This window comes from Cucumis melo, chromosome 9 (assembly GCF_025177605.1).
Source record: "Cucumis melo cultivar AY chromosome 9, USDA_Cmelo_AY_1.0, whole genome shotgun sequence".
Taxonomy (NCBI): Eukaryota; Viridiplantae; Streptophyta; class Magnoliopsida; order Cucurbitales; family Cucurbitaceae; genus Cucumis; species Cucumis melo.
In genome coordinates this window covers 2,718,641-2,736,861 of record NC_066865.1, presented here as the reverse complement: position 1 = coordinate 2,736,861, position 18,221 = coordinate 2,718,641, and the positions used below count along the sequence as shown (strand labels likewise).

At 32.7% G+C, this 18,221-nt stretch overlaps 1 protein-coding gene across 1 annotated transcript; it reads left to right on the top strand.

The window, feature by feature from the left end:
• The first annotated feature begins 4,072 nt into the window (after window positions 1-4,072).
• Window positions 4,073-7,236, top strand: LOC103498033 (inactive LRR receptor-like serine/threonine-protein kinase BIR2). Its single transcript, XM_008460485.3, has 2 exons — window positions 4,073-6,387; window positions 6,857-7,236. The coding sequence occupies exon 1, from the start codon at window positions 4,508-4,510 to the stop codon at window positions 6,320-6,322; it is 1,815 nt and encodes a 604-aa protein (XP_008458707.1). The 5' UTR covers window positions 4,073-4,507; the 3' UTR covers window positions 6,323-6,387; window positions 6,857-7,236.
• Window positions 7,237-18,221: the final 10,985 nt, after the last annotated feature.

Genomic DNA, 18,221 nt, shown 5'->3' with positions numbered 1-18,221 from the left:
ACCTCAATGTGGCACCGGTGGGTAATTAAATTTGTATTTTGGAAGAAAGATCACCTGCAAAATAGCAAGAACCGCACATGAATGCATGTGGTATAGACAATTCACACTCTGATGTTTAACTCAAGAAGCTTAAAGATTTGTTGTAGTATATAATTACTAGTAAAGAGTCAAAACTTACCTCTTTTGTTACCTTATTTACGGCGTTAGATGGCCTAAACCTTCTCATCTCCATAGGGTTTTTCCGTAGCTCCAGGACTCTTATATGTCTGTCATGGGATTCATTACAACAGAAGTTGATATGTTACTTGTTGGTTTGGTTTTAGGTTAAAGTCAACCACTTCCCCATTTTAGGATCTTGTTAGGTCAAATCATGCATGAAGTGAAGTGCACAAACCAATGAGGTCAACCTGGGTCTAGGTTAGGTTGAGGCTAGCTAGGTTTTGGGCCAAGTTAACCTTGTTCTTGAAGTTCATTAATTCTACACTTTGGATATTGTTTTTTAGTTTGTTCAAGAGCATCTTCTTAGTCATGCACGCTCTCATTTCATTTTTTTTTTTACTAATTTTACTCTTTGGCTTAAACTCACCCGTAACTATATATATATATATATATTATTTTTCACATTCCTTTACATTAATTATTCCCACACACTTTCTCTTTGGTTGGGTTTTATCATTTTCCTTTGTTTGGAAACAAATTAGGAATAGCACACATTGATATAAATCCAAGTGGATCTTTCTTTGGGGAAAAATGTGAAGTACTTGTGGTTGGTTTCTTGTTGAATTCCACATTGATTATTGTCATTGTTTCTCATGTCCATTGTCATCAAGTGGAACACAACCAAGCTGGTCTGTCTCTTTGCTTCTTTGGGGTTTTATTTTCTTTTTCTCAATAATAATAGAAAAATATCCTCTTTGATCCAAAAAGTTTTAGGTTTAAATTTTCATTTGGTGTTCATGTTTTTAAATGTTATACTTTCTGTCCTTCAATTTTAAATTCAATTTTAATTTAGTAATCAAATTCTAAAATATTATATAATCATTTCGTGTTTTTGTTTTAGATTCTAAAATGTTATAATTTTATTATTGAACTTTACGTTTAATTTTAGCGTAGTCATGTTTCAATTTTTGAGATTTACACTTTTAAAACTTGATTAATCACTAATTAATTACTTCTTCATTATTTTGTTGTTAATCTCTAAAAATTATAACTATGAAATGATGCTTTAAAACTAATTTTAATATCGATAAAAAAAAATAGTGAAACTTAATTAATTATAACTCTTTTAAACTAGTAAGTAGATATTAACATTAAAACGTGAGTATTTAGCAAAATATAAAATATTGAAACATGGGATTAATTTGAAACAAAACTCAAACTTTCAAAAGTAAAGTTGTAGCCGCTAGAAATTTAGTGACTGAAATAAAATCAAACTCAAAAACTTGATGACTAAAAATGTAACATTTTGAATCATGAGAGCTAAAATAGAAAGTAGGTTAAAAGAAAAAAACTTAAAGAGATTAAAAATGTATGTTTTTTCTTTTAAAAATAATTGATAGTTAAAAGACACATGGAGTGCTACAAAATTCGACGAATTGATGTTTTATTTAGTATTTGAAAGATCAAACATTAGACAATGTTATGATATATTCATGGTTTAACTCACTCTAAATTTAGGACTTGGAAGAAAAAATTATAGAGCATATATAGGAAAGCAAAAACAAAAAGGAGAAGACAAATATCAAATTAATGCATTGAAGAGATCTCTTTATATAGTTGTGATATATATATATATATATATATATATATATATCAATTATATGAACAAATATAGCACAAGGATACCTCTAAAAGTGATTTTGCAAATAATGTCATAATCATAAATAATTGATCCGTGAAGCACTTTTTAAAAATAGTTATCCAACAAATAACATAATATTTTTAAAAGTCACTTTCTCAATTAAATTGAATTTAACACGATAGTAATTAACATAATTTTTCTTCAATTTCATTTTTAATCCTCATAATTGTTCTACTAAAAATAAAGGTATCACACGTGTTTTCTAATTTAATTTTTTTTTTCCAAATATATGTCTAGACTTTTAAAAGCACTTTCATATAATAATAATAATCCAAATGTACTCTTTTAACAGGTTTGAAAGTGATTTTTGGGATGTGTAATATAAAAAACATATATTTTTTTAGGTAATGTGAAAACAAACGTTTGTTTGATTTTTTATGTTGTTAGTTGAGCTTAGACTCATTTTGACACCGTGAAAAACCTAACGTTAACAATGCAAACACGTTTACAAAAATCTAGAAGTAAGTTTAAAATTAATTATATTAAAATAATACACAACCAAACACATTTACAAAAATAATTATAACTAAATCATCATGCTCCAAAAACACATATATTCTTGTAGAAACTTTTATGGTTTACTCTTCGCTATTCAAAATCACTTTTGATCATATATGGAAACCACTCTTGAAACTTAGTTATAACAAATTACTTATGATCAAATCATATTGGTCAAAAGGTACGAAGACAGATTGACTCTATGGCTAACCCTAAACAAAAGGAATTATAAATATTTACAAAATATAATAAAATAAATTAGATTTTATTAACGATGAATATAGATAGTCACTAATAAACTTGTATTAGTGTTTATATTCAATGACTATCATAGATAAAATTTTAAACTTTTGTTTATATTTTATAAATATTTTTATTTATTTTATTATTTATAATAATTATTTTTTAAAAAATTATGAACCATAAGCTAAAACTATTTGAAGATTGAATAATAATAGTTAAGCAATTAATTAATTGAAAAGAAAGGTTTATTGAAGAGGAATATATATTGACATAATATAATAATCCTATGAAATTCCCATAAAGAGAACCCTCCATTATTAAAGTCAACACAATTGACATTATAATTTAATAGAAAGATTTAATGACATATATATATATATATATATATATTGTAACTTCTGAAAGGGAAGTATATCTAAACTTAGAAAGTTAAAAAAGAGAGAGAAATGAAATAAAAAGTGTGGATGCTATTTATTGTCAATAATAGTTAATGGAAAAGGAAATAATAAAAAGAGAGAGAGAGAGAGAGAGAGAACAAATTCTAGTAGGGACAAAACAAGAGGCAAGAAGACAAAAGGAAATGTGTGTGGGTCCCAACAAACACAACCCCATTGGTCAAAATTCCCCATTTGATCCCTCTTGGTCAAACCTCTCTAATCACTTCTTTTCCACAATTATATATACATTTTTGTTTTAATATATAATTTTTCTCTCTTTTTTTTAATAGTTTAATTTTTGGATCTTTTAAAAAAAATATAAAAAAGCGGCAAAGTATTTACACTGCAATTCAAAAAATGGAAAAAATTCAGAGGCTCAACGTATAAAATACCAAAAATATCCTGTCAACAATGCACGTAATATATTTGGTAACACGATTTAGTACACGATCGTTTAGATTTGACTATTGTTTGGTACACGATCGTTTAGATTTGTTTAATTTGTTATACAATCGTTTAATTAATTAGTTACACAATTGTTTAGATTTTGCCAATTTTTTTTAAAAAATTGGTATACGGTCGTTTAGATTTGACTACACGATCGCCAAATCTAAACAATTTTTTTTCTTCAAAATTTGGTATAAACTATTTTTTCAATATTATTTATACACAATCTTTTAGTTTTGGTTATCCTACTTTAAATGTCGACGATACAATGCATGTAGTGAATGAAAAAAAAAGGAAAAAAAAGAAAGACATGCACGCATCTGAAAAAGAGAGAAAAACAAGAAAAATCATAGAAATAAAGATATATTTTTAAAAATTCTGATAGTGTATTTATCAAAAACTTTGAAACTAAAAAAAGATAACTTTTTCAAAATTTAAACTTCATAATTTAAGCAAAGTAGAGGGACTAAATTTGAAATTTAATGATTATTTTTTATAAAAGAAATTAGTTTTTTTTTTTTTGTCTGTTAAAAAAATTGTAAAATTTGTGTAATAGAAAGAAAAGGGTATTTTAGTTGTAAAATAAATAGAGTCAATGAATTCACAGGATGTCTTCCCCTTTTTTTATCAAAGACAGTCAAACCTTTTCATTTATTTAGACAAACTCCAACTCAAACTTCAACTTCTACCTCTTTTTACATTTTTTGTAAAACTACCCCTTTTCATTTCTCCAAATTCCCTTTTTACTCCTCTCTTAATTATTGTATTCCAATGCATTTTGAAAAATATGGACTAGGGGTATTTCGGTAAATAGATTGCCTTTTAATCTTGAAATTATTGGAGTTTGGAAAATGATCAAAAAGAAAAAGGAAAAAAGGAAAAAAAAAAAAGAGAGAACAAAACTGAAAAGCATTGATGGAAGGAGGAGGAAGAAGAAGAAGAAGACCCTGGTTCTGCCTTTAGAGCCCTCAATCATCAATCATTTCATAAGGGTTTTTTTTATTTATTTTTGTTTTTCACCATGAAGATTTTCACCTTCTTTCTCAAATGGGTTTCTGTTTTTCTTCTTCTTCTACTCTCTGTTTCTCCATCTTTTTCTGTAGTTCCTGAAGATGATATAAGGTGTCTTCGTGGTGTTAAGAATGCTCTTGTTGATCCTCTTGGAAGACTCAGTTCATGGGATTTCAAGAACACATCTGTTGGTCATCTCTGCAACAAATTCGTTGGTCTTTCCTGTTGGAATGACCGTGAGAATCGTATTCTCAGCCTTGAACTCAAAGATATGAAGCTCTCTGGTTCGATTTCTGAAGACTTACAGTACTGTGTAAGCTTGCAGAAACTGGATCTGTCCGGGAATAGCTTTTCCGGCGAGATCCCACCTCATATTTGTGAGTGGCTTCCGTATTTGGTTAGTATGGATTTGTCTAACAATCAATTTACTGGTTCTATTCCGGCTGATCTTGCCAGATGTTCTTATCTGAATTCGTTGATTTTGTCTGATAATGAACTTTCTGGTACAATACCAGTTGAGCTTACGAGTTTGGGTAGGCTTAACAAATTTTCTGTTGCTAATAATCAACTTACTGGGACGATTCCATCATTTTTTGATAAATTTGGGAAGGAGGATTTTGATGGGAATAGTGATTTATGTGGAGGGCCTGTTGGATCTAGTTGTGGTGGGTTGAGTAAGAAGAATCTTGCGATTATTATAGCTGCTGGTGTGTTTGGTGCTGCAGCTTCTCTGTTGTTAGGTTTTGGGTTATGGTGGTGGTATCATTCTAGAATGAATATGAAAAGGAGAAGGGGATATGGAGATGGGATTAGTGGGGATTGGGCTGATAGATTGAGAGCTTATAAGCTTGTTCAAGTTTCTTTGTTTCAGAAGCCTCTAGTGAAAGTTAAATTGGCTGATTTGATGGCTGCTACTAACAATTTCAATTCTGAAAACATTATAGTTTCTTCTAGAACTGGGACTACATATAGAGCTGTTCTTCCAGATGGTTCCGTACTTGCTATTAAGCGGCTCAATACTTGCAAGCTTGGTGAGAAGCTGTTTCGAATGGAGATGAATCGACTAGGATCGATAAGGCACCCAAATTTGACACCCCTTTTGGGGTTTTGTGTTGTGGAAGAGGAAAAGCTTTTGGTTTATAAGTATATGTCTAATGGGACTTTGTCTTCTTTGTTACATGGAAATGGTGAGATATTGGATTGGCCAACTAGGTTTAGGATTGGTTTGGGTGCAGCTAGAGGTCTTGCTTGGCTTCACCATGGATGCCAACCTCCATTTATGCATCAAAACATATGCTCTAGTGTAATTCTTGTGGATGAAGATTATGATGCTAGGATCATGGATTTTGGATTGGCAAGATTGATGGCTTCGGATTCTCAAGACAGCAGTTTTGTTAATGGAGATTTAGGGGAACTGGGCTACGTTGCTCCAGAATACCCGAGCACAATGGTTGCTTCTCTGAAAGGGGATGTTTATGGATTTGGAGTTGTGCTTTTGGAGTTGATCACTGGCCAGAAACCTCTAGAAGTCACCAAAGCAGAGGAAGGCTATAAGGGTAACTTGGTGGATTGGGTTAATCAGCAAAGTACGTCGGGTCGAATTAAGGATGTTATTGATAAAGATCTTTGTGGGAAAGGGAATGATGAAGAGATCTTACAATTTCTGAAAATTACAATGAATTGCATCGTTTCTCGGCCTAAAGACAGGTGGTCTATGTATCAAGTTTATCAGTCTATGAGAACCATGGCTAAAGACTACAGTTTCCCCGAACCAGATGATGAATTCCCACTTTTACTTGGCAAGGGAGATAATGATCCCATGTAGCTCCAGAAAAATATATATGGATGGAAAAACATTATATAAAGGACTTGGGATTTCTACATCTTCTGGTGAGTTCCCAACGGCTCGTAATGTAAATCATGTTAACTCGCTTAAAAGAAGAACAAACTTGTTTCCACATTTGTTTCGTATGGCTGTATGATACAATAAACTCAAGTTAGTCTGTAGGTTCTTGGATTCTAAAGCAATTTATCTATTATCCTTTCTTTCAATGGGACACTGCCTCTTTAGAGTTCCCATGCTTTTGAATGAATCGCTAAAACTATAGCACATGAAATCGCCTTGACTTTAATGCTTATACCGACATTGCTTCTACTGTTCGACGCCTCGTACATATGCTCTATATGCTTCATCATTTTTCTTGCTACGTGATCAATAACCATTGAGTACCTAGACGTCTTATCGGTTACTTAGAAATATCGGTATCTCGTCGATAATGGTATCATGATTTCATTTCTATTTAGTGCCCTCTTGTTGTTTTGTGTGATATGTATTTGATCCTTGTATTGAAATATGTAGGTTAAAACTTGTTAGAATGTATATCAACTATGTTAAGGAGCCATTGAAAGATCAGAACAGGTGTGTTCTTTCTTCTAAAGATCTGCACAAACGCTGCGCTCTTTTTGCTCACCCGGTTGCTAATGTCTACTCATTTCGATATCGACAACTCCTCGAAACCATATGTTCTTATATTCAGTTGCATGCTTCTGTATAAAATATATAAATATGTATATGTAGAAGAGAAAAAAATGTCTGCTTAATTCTCATTCTGTCAATTGTCTTGATGAGTTAGGCATTGACTTTGAACCTTTCAAATTCTGAATTTGTTCTGTATGATTATCATTGTTAAATCTTTTGCACGTTAAATGGTTATTTCCAAACCTACGTGCACTCACAAATTTTTCTTCCCTCTAAGCTGGTCAAAGTCAAACATCAGACAAATTTAATTTTTGAACTTTTGAATATTGTAATTTCTTGGTTGAGAATTTAATCTCTATCGCTGTATTTATCATTCTCGTTGTTAAGGCTTCGTTTGATAACGATTTTTCGTCCGTTCCCAATTATTTGAGACTCTTTGAAAGGGAAGTTTAGTTCTTTTTAAGTAACATTGTGTTTTTTATATTTAGAACAAAAATTTAAGGACTTGTATGGAAAAGATAGTTTAAAAAAGAAATTGACCAAAAAGCCCTTGTAGTTCACGGATTGTGTGTGAGTAAAACATAATCAATTTGTTGTACAGAAGCGTCTGAAAAATTAATTTCTTTCAAATAATGAAATTTGACTAAAATTTTTTAGTATTCCAAAAATCCGAAAAAAGACAAAAATGTGTTGTAATATGACATTTCTAAATATAGCATAACGAATCAAAATATTTACAAAATAGAGTAAAATTTTATATTCTATTCGATAAATATTAATAGAAATTCATCGATGTCTATCAATACATTTACAGAATTTGAAAGAAATTTTGTTTTACTTTTGTAAATATTTTCAACGGTTTTAATAATCTTCTTAGTTTCACGATTTAAAAATATATGAAAGGTTATTATCTTGTTGATATGAATTGATTGATGTTATACAGAAGAAATAAATTTTTGGGATAATTACAAAAATCTAACCCTAAATTGACAGCGTATATAACAAAATCAAGATCCAACTATCATAGTTTACTAAATCTATCAATGAAAGAATATTCATCTCAAATGGACTTTGCTATCTTTGTGATATTTTAAAATATTGATATACATTTAATTATTACCATTAAGAGTGCTAGTTAATGCAATTATTTTAAAATTCCAATAGAATATGGAAGGTCCATATTCATATATACTTATATGTTCTTTAAACTAATAATAATAATAATAATAATAATAATTTGCAATTGAAAATAGAATTGGGTCAATGAATTTGTTAGGAAAGAAAAGAAAAAGGAAAAACATAAAGAAAAGCAAATTATACATTCAAAGAAAACTGCAGGAATTGAGAATCTGTCCTATTGCAACTTGAAGATTGAATATATTTTCATATACTTTTAATTTATACATTTATTAGTCCTTTTTGAGCAAAAAAGACACAAACTTAATAAATAATTACTTCTACAAATATTAACCATTCTGACTATCAATGGTATAACAAAAAGAGGAAAAGAAAACAATAATATCTTTGAGGGCTACTGATAGTTTCTTTTTGTTATATATTAGTAATTAAATTAGAAAGTCTATAATTAATTAATTTAAAAATTCACCAATTATTACAAATATACTAAAATTTGACTTTATCGGTATCAATTATTGATATATTCTAAAATATTTTTTCATACGTAAATATAGACATCTTTTCTTATTTCAAATAATTTAGAAAATTTAGAATCTTAATTAATTACATCAAAATAGTATTGTTCGAGTATTAGTTAATTTGGAGCAAGTCTTTCTTTATATGTTTCTTTTTAAAATATAAAAATAAAAATAGAAAAATAAAGAAGAGGAAAAAAAGGAAAAGCAAATGAAAGAGAGAAAAAAGAAGAAGTGTGGTAGCTAGGGCAGATACCTTAAAACCCTAATAATGCAAAAAAAAACAAAAAAAAAATAATAATAATAAAACAAAAAAAGAAAAGAAAAGAAAAGAAAAGAAAAGAAAAGAAAAGAAAAGAAAAGAAAAGAAAAGGTGGGTTTCTTTACAATAAAATTGAATCCCAGTATAATTTGAATTACAAAATTAAAAGAAAGAAAAGAAAATTCTTAGATGGGTTGTTGGGTCCTTTAGGATATTGTTGGAAAGGTGATTGGGGCCAAAGAAAAAGAAAATTATTCCCATCAAATTTGTGATCAAAAGTTGAATTTGTTCAAAGATAATTTCCGAATATAGTTTCTTTGGGACACTCCAATCTCAAAATGTTCATAGTTTTTATTTAACACTTATATATGATGGGATGTTTTATTTTCTTTTTGTCCTATAAAAATTTAAAAAAAAAAAAAAAAAAACATTACATCATATATTGATAATAAATAATTTCAAACTATGATCTATATATGTTAGTTGTAAAAGATGCCTAGCTATATAAGAGTGTGATAATTTGAATATTTAATTTTTTAGGAGAAATAATCTACCTATGTTTGGTGTCTTATGTTTATTTCAACTAATACTATTATTGATGTTCTTAATTGGGTGATGAGGTTCACTGGAGCCTACCATTCCATTGGTTTTCTTTTACCATACTCATATATATATATATATATAGCCATGGTGGTGAGGTGAGGGAGTTGATAGTCAAGCAAAGGCCAAGGATGGAGGCAACCTTTCCTCTCATATACCGTTGCACATTGGTTGACATCCTCTTTTAATATAAGCCTCTTTTTTAGAAGTTCAATATTACAAATTCACGTGGTTTGGGTTGGGTGATTTGAGACTTCTTAGGGCATGTTCGTATTATAATGATACGTTATGATTTTAAGAGTATTTCTTCAACTCTTATCTCAAATATCTAATTGGTTGATTTTTATTGTCCACTTTGCTTTTGGTATATATGTTCGTGACTTTGCTTTTTGTAACACTCCAAAAGGTCTCATACTAATGGAGATAATTGTTCTAGGTTATATACTCATAATCATCTCCTTATCTAACTGATGTGGAACTTTAATGTTATTCTCAACAATCCTTTTCCTTCGAGGCTCCACTACATCTTTGTTCAACAATTGAAAATTCTACCAAACATGGTTAAGTTAAGAACTTGGCCCTATAACCACTTGTTAGGACAACAAACCCTCAAAATATCTCTATAATGGTAAGATATTGTCCACTTTGAATATAAACCTTCATGGCTTTGTTTTTGGTATATTGCTCCTAAAGGTCTCGTACCAATGAAGATAGTTGTCTTTAATTATATACTCACGATCATCATCCCTTTATCAAACCACCGTGGAACTTTAGTCACAATTCCAACTATATTTGGAGTGCACAAAAATTTGACCTATAGCTTGATTGTGCATATACTTTAATTAGTTTATGTTAAATTGACAAGTATATTTATTGATTCGACAAGATACATGAAATAAAAAATAATAAATAAAGTAGAAATAATTGAACAAAATTAAGTGAATATGATAGATTTGGATTAAATAACATAACTGACTTTAAAGAAAAGCAACAGATCTATCAGATTAAGAAAAAGGGTGAAACTCGAGCAAAAAGCTGCACCTCAAGCTGTAACAACCCAACTCCTTATACTAAGTCGAAGTCATTACTAAATGTAGAACAAGTGGTTTAAGTCATAAAATTTAGTAAAGACGAATAAAATTTGAGAAATTTATTTATCAAAATCCAATCAAGTAATATGCGAAAATAAAATTTCATTCTAAAGTCCTACTCGGGCCCTATCTACAAAAAAAAAAAAGTAAATAGTGAAGAACACTAAAACTCAGGTACTAACGTCAAAAACAAGAATAAGCGAAAGCAGAAATCCCCATGGCTCACCACGGTCACTTCTGGTCGCTCGCCAGCTTGCCCTTGCCCTTGCCTCGGCCTCTACCTGAAAAACATGATATGAAGAGAGTGAGTATAAAATACTCAGTAAGGGACCCACTACTAGTCCCACTAGGTGCCTGTTAGCTTCCTATCAGAGTCCTGTGACTGGTACCCAATCTCTGGCACGTTTCCGAACACGTGCAACATGCGCTCCCGTAGGAACGTAACTCTGGTCTTCGGTGTCCCGGGGGACACCTAGGACAGTCGGGATGCGAGGACCCCGTCGAGTCACTCGAGTCATATCTATATCCATGCTAGACTGGTGTCCCGTCGGACCACACAGTCCTAAATAGGTGGTGATCCCGAAGGACACCCATGCAGGTACGACTCTAATAGGTTAAGCTAACAGGTACCCTAACCATAGCATACATACACATAGCATCATCATACAATCACAACAGGTTAATCATCATCTCACTCTCCATCTCAACAACCGTGTACAGTCACAACAGTTCTCATCATCACAATATCATGCCATAATGTAACCATATCAATAATCGCATCATGCTATCATCAACTTCATGCATCATATAGTCTAGTCCTCAACATGTACAACTGAAGGTGTACGTGATCTCATTATTCTAAACATGGAGCTAGTAGTAGAAATCTCTTACCTGGAGATTTACTTGGCGAGTTCTAACCGCAAGACAAGTGTGCTTTCCAAGCAACGAGGTCCTAACTGTTTAATACGCCAAAAATTCGTAATTAAGCTACCAACGACTAACGGCTCAAAACTCAGTTGAAATGACTTACCCTAGAAGGAGGTTACAATGCTTGAGCCCCTACTGAAGAAATCCCACGCTGCGGCAGTTACTTGGTCCAAGACGCCCCTTAAGGAAAATAGTTTAATTTAATTCCAGCTTAAATTAATTAGTGTCCAAAAATATTGAGTCTTTCTGGGTAATGCCAAAATAATTAATTAGTTTACCAAAAATTGGATGGAAGAAGCCAAACTAGGCTTGGCGGCTCGGCTGGAAAAAGAACAGGGATCGGCTCGGCTTGAAGGTTGGGGATCGGCTCGGCTCGCGGCGCAGACAGGCGCGGCTCGTGGTGCAGACAGGCGCGGCTCGGCTCAGTACAGAGGCTGCGCACGTGCGGCTCGCACGCGGGCACTGCTCGGCTACACGGGTGCACGCGGCGCGAGTTCCGGGTCGGAGGCACGCGGCACGGGCCGGGCTTCGGGTCGGAGGCACGCATCGGTTTCGGGTCGCGGAGCGGGAGCTTCGGCCGGGTCGGGTCTTCGCGCAACGAGGCGCTGACTTCCGGATTCGGGTGACGCGACGGCTGCGGGTGGTCCGGCTACACCACGGCTTCGCTCGGCGACGGCTGCAGACGAACGCTTCGGCTGCGCTGCGTCGGATCGAAGCGACGCGATGCGGCTAGGTGTGTGAACGTCGGCGAAGCGGACGCGGCTTCGGCTGGCAGACGTGACGGCGATCCGCGAAGGCGACGGCTGGCGAGCGCGACTTCAAACTTCCCGACTCGATGTGGCGACGCCGGATGGACGAGGAGGCTCGACTCGTGACTACGGCTGGGCTCCCTTACGCGTTGGCTGAAGTCCGGCGGCGGCGACGGTTGAGCTGACGAAAAGAAAGAAGAGGGCTTGGGCGGCTCGGGTACGCGGCGGCGGCGGCGACGGCGAGCGGCGGCGGCTAGGTTTTTTTTTTGTTTTCCTCTTCCTTTTCTCTTTTCTTTCCCCTCTTTCTTTTTCTTTTTGATTTCTATTTCTTATGCACGGGACCCAAGGCTCTTATATATAAAAAAATATCTCTTTTCTTTTCCTTTAATCAAAACTAACCATCTTCTCTCTCTCCAAATCTCACCAAAAATTCAACCAACCCTCCTTTCATTTAACATTAATTCACCAAAAAAATTCTAAATACTAAAATAAATACAATAAAAAAATACTTAATATTTAAACAAAATGGAAAAATCCCAAACCTTAATAAATCGCAAAATTCAAAATGATAAGGTTCTCCCAATAATTTGAATTTTCCAAGACCATACGTAAATATTAATAGCAAATGAACAAAAAAAATCGAGTTTGTTGGGGCGTTACACAAGCCTAGTTGGGCCAAGAGAATATAAGAGTCTTTAGGCCAAGGGCTCTAACTTGCACTATGCTCAGCTTTAGCTAGCCAAGATTAAGGTTAGGCTCCCCAACAATGAATTAGTCACAGTCAATGAATTAGCCAAAAATAACATATCAGCCTCGATCCTATCGAGGTCGAGCATCCCTTATTTGATGAATGAGTTTGTTGACTGCATGCCTCTAGTCATTTGGCTTGAGCATGAGCATAATCTTATGATGAAACCTTGATCAAAAACCTTTTTAGGTTATAAATATAAGCTAATGACTTCAGAAGATAGAAGTTTATAATCGTTTGTAAAATTCTTCTTATAGTTAAATCTCTTGATGTACTAAAAAAAAACTTAAATAACACTTAGTCATTTAGGTATCAGAAGCGGTGGTAGTAACTATCAATATACAAATTCTTCCTTTTTTTTACTTGGGTCATGTTTTTTTTATCAAAATTATAAATTTATTGTTGGTGTCATACATGAAGGTCAATTGTATTTTTCTTGTTCAAATTTTGGCATTAACACATGCACCGCAAATAGTCTTGGCAATCATAAAGACACAATAAGTAAAATGCAAGCAACATACTCATAAAATAACGTTCAGAGTTTGGTAACTCAATTTGGTGATATACCACTTACGTACGGCTGGGGTAGTGCATTCAAAAAATTAAATTCACTAATATAAAAAAGTTAAATATGTTTACAACATTGCACTTATATATAAAGTAATGACAATTATTACGAGTGGCACACGTAGAACTTAACTTATGTGATCACCTAGCTTGATCTTGATCCCTTTAAGTATTCAAATAATATTATTGCGGAAAAAATCACAACTTAGGCTCTCTTAAACGTGAAACTTCTTCTCACCATGATGCTACCTTTCCTCCTTCAAATAATAACCTTTTCACTTGATGAACTTAGCTTCGCCCTAAGTTTGGGAACAACTTTTGAATCTAAGAATCTCTTCTCGATCAATAAAGCCTTATTAGATTCCCCTTCAAAAATATCTTCGAATAACAACATTCTTTAAGACGACATCCTCCAAGACAAATTCTAAAATAACTACCGAAAACGCTTTCGAACAAATATAGCCAATTGAAAAGTGACACAAAAGATGTTTGAGTAGTTGAACTAATAGTGAGATCAGAGAATCCCATCGGAGGGCACAGCAGTGTCCAGAAGAGAACTGTTTTCTTTTCTTTCTTCGTTAACTTTTTCTTTTTCACATTTTGAAAACCTTATAAATAAATATATATATATATTTATAAATTAAAGTAGAAATTTGCATGCAAATGGATAGATAGAGAGGACGATATCATTATTTACGAATCTGTGTCTGAATTTTACACTCTCCCAAGACCCTTTTGAGTACAATTATCAAAAGTACAATCTCTTCTTTTCCTCTCTCTCATGCTTCTCCACGTGTTTTCTATCTCTCTATATTGTTCTATTTTTATATTTTTCATTTTTCATATGTATACTTCATTACTTTTTAACCTTCTATTTTATACCTTTCATTAAAACTTTGTATTATTAACTATTAACCTTTTCTTATTCTACTTCACCTATATTATTAAAACAATTTAAAAAAATCGTCAATTTTCTTATTTTACAAGTTATTTTCTGTAATTTTCTATCTAAATATATGATAATTTTAAAATATTGTATATTTGTGACGGTTAGTTGAATATATACCTTCATGGCATTACTTTTTGTTTAACTAAAAAAAAGACTTATTTTAAAAGATATAGTTGCCTTCATTTATATATTTATGATCATTCACTTATGTAACCAATACGAGGATTTGTTCTATTATTTATCGTAAAAGATTCATCTCTATATTGAGTTTAGAAAAAGAGAACTTTCAAATTCTTGAGTGTGTTTGTTTTTCTGAATTTAGTTTTCAGATTTATTTTTGCTGTTTTTAAAAAGGACTACTAGACAAAAATTTCCAAATGGGTCCTCTTTTGTTTTCACCATATTTTCTAGAATACCTTTATCTAAGTAAGATTTGAAAGTAGATTTTGAAAAATCAGTTTTTTTTTTCTTTAAAATAAAAATAGATGTGATAAATAGGTGACACACCATTATTTGGAAAGAAAACTAAAAAGGATATGTTATCAAAAGCAGCCCCTTAATCCTTTATTAAAAGTATTCTATTATTTTATTTCTCGAATAAGTTGCTAAGATTTACTTTGAATTACGAGATAATGGATTAACAATTCAAAGTTGCAGCAGTGCTTATACCCAATATTTTTTTCTTTTTTAAATTTAAAATAACCAATAACCACAATCAATCATTTTCTACTTTTTAAAAATGTGTCGCCTTAAAAAGTGGGAGAGAAAAAACAAAGAAAGATATCAAACCATGTGCATGAAAACGTGGATTTATAGTCAAATTTGTAAGCGACAAACACAACTCGATGATCAATTCAATTGTCTTTGAATGTAATGTGAGACCTATTAATGTACTTTTGAACTGCATTTCAATTGTTGAGACGAATATTGTTACCGTTGCCTTTTAATGACGATAAGAAGATTATGAATGTGTTAAAATTAATGCTATTATTACAAATACAGTTTACCTACATAACGACAAGAAGACTATGATAGTGTAGTAAATAACTTCAAGTAAACGTAATAAAAAACAATATAATCATGTCTTCGATTGAGGCCTATCACAATCAATACATCGATAGAAACTCTATTACATCAACTTTAATTACCGATCGATAAACATGACCTTAATTAGAAGAGAAAAAAGAAGTTTGTAAGTTATGCATCTATACACATAAAGGAGAAGAAACAATATATAATCTTCAAATTCCGAGGAAACAAACACTTGGCATCTGAGATCAAATAAATGATGAGCAGCAACAACTGAAAATTTTCTGGGAAAGTTATCCAAAATCTCTTTTTACCCCCAAAACCCCACTAAGAACAGTTGCAATGTCAGTACTTTAGGGGACAAAAGTCTCAATGCACGATCCATCCTTGATGGACACCATAAAAATTAACATTTACATGTAAGAAAGAGGGTAAAAATAAAAAAGAAAAACTGTTCATTTCTGATCATCTTCTTCTCCAGCTGATATATCCTTCTTGATTTGCTTACACTCGAATTGGTGGTTGTCTAGAATTCTCAACTCTCCTGAAATCACATTTTGAGCAATCAAATTCATTAGGAAATGTTATAGGCACAGAGACAGAGAGAGAGTGTGTGTTAATCATGGTTTTGTAGCAAAGAGAAACGAAAATGTTGTTATGTAATTACCTATATCTATGATCTCAAGCTTATGGACTAAAGTGGTCAAGATCTTGCCCCAATGCCTTTAATAGCTCATAAAAATAAGAGAAAGGGTGATAAAAAAGAAGTTCTGTTCTTTTTTTGTTCGCTTTTATTTTGGAAAAAAAAAAGAAAAGAAAAAAAGTGAGACTCATCAACTTCAACAAATCTCAATTGAAACAGTTTCCTGCTTCTCTTTTTACTAACTCAAGTTGCCAAAACCGAATAAAAGAAAAGTAAGCAAACTGTGTAGAGGCAAAGCAATACTCTGTTTTGAAATGTTTAAATAATGGTTGAATCTGAAGCTGAATTCTGTTCCATGCTTAACAATTCGTAGTACATAGAGAGGAAACTAATAACGACTAATAACGATTATTGGAAGAGACGATAAAAGCAATGGTGTAAGAGTTCATAATTTTACTAATGAATTCTCAGTCCATTTATCTTTCGTCTAATTGAAGTTTGGGCAGTCAAGTTCTTCGTGTAAATTTTCCTTTTCTGAGGAGAAGATTTATGGTCAAAGTTTTGTCCTCAAGATGATACAAATTTGTAGAATTGTAGAGAAATCGTAAAACCCAACAACCAACTTTAGTAGATTAAGGATTAAAAGAAAGAAAGACACTTAGACAAAGGTTGAAGACAATACTTGCAATGAGCAGGAGAAATGGAAAAATTAGCTAAACATATCTGTAAATGTAGTAAATTAGAAGAAGCAAGAATTGGGTACCTGTTATGGATTGGATCAGGTCCATTTGGTACTCTTCTCTTGCTGACAGAATAAAAATCAGAATGCCAATGAAAGAAATGTTTCTCTTTTCCAATTAGCTTCCACTGCATGTCTGTCTCTCTTCTAGATGCTAGGCTAGCATTATCAATCACTCCAATAAAAGAGAACCAAATGATACCAAGAAAGAGAAAAGCTCCAAACAGAGACTTCAAAAAACTACACTTACTCTCCATTACACCCAAAGACCAAAAACCCTTTTCCTTATCTCACAGGACCAACAAGGTCATCATCCATTCAGAACAGAAACACAGAAATGACTAAAATCAGACATTTCAGGGTATGGAAGGGAAGAGAGGGATAGCTATGGACTAAGAAAGAAGAAAGAAGAAAGAAGAAAGAAGAGAGATTGAAAGCTAATTGGGTTGGCTGAGGTCTTGGCGGGTTGTAAGGCTGTTTTGTTTGTATTTAAAGACTGTATCAGTAAAAACTGTACTTTGTGTTCGCGTGGGAAGAGAGAGAAGGAATCTGATTTAAAAACACAGAAAAGTAGTTATTTATGTCACTTTATATTCTGGAATAATGTGTCAAACAGCTCCTCTTTCTTTGCCTTAGTTTCTGCATTTTCCCACACCTACAAAAGGGGAATTGGGGGACCTCAATATCTCATAAAACTCTGACGAGAACTTACCAGTTAACACCAAGTTTGTAAAAGACGAGGCATAGCCAAACCTTCACCTATTAGACCAAAATTTGTGAAGAAGCTTTAGTGTTAATCCCAATTAGACCAAATGCTGTATAATCAGAGAAATGATTTCTAACCTGAAGGAGATCGAGACAGTCCATTTTGAATGTCTGGTATTTTCATCAGCGTCCATAAAAATGATAAAGATATTAAATTATTTCGAGGAAACCATCATTATCAGAGTAATGAAAAAAGGGAAAATACAACTTGTTTAGATGCAATGCTGCCCTAAGCCCACTGTAAATAATGTGAACTAAGCTTGATGAATAGTCTCAGGCTAAAAGCAATTCTGCAGACCAAAACAAAGCCATTCGACTACGAAGTTAGTACCTGGTATGAACCAAAGTAAATTTTTTCCCACAAGAACCATTTACTTTGTAATTTCACGAGGCAAGCAGCTTATTATGACTGATTACAACGTTTCCGACTACTCTAAACTGGTTAAAAATCATGTGAGAAAACTAGGTCCTTGCATGGTTAGTACTCTTCGCCACATTCATGGACGTGAAGATTACGGCTAGGC

Bases quoted from the DNA above. Each gene is read 5' to 3' on its own strand.
- LOC103498033 (XM_008460485.3), top strand. From the start codon at position 4,508: ATGAAGATTTTCACCTTCTTTCTCAAATGGGTTTCTGTTTTTCTTCTT.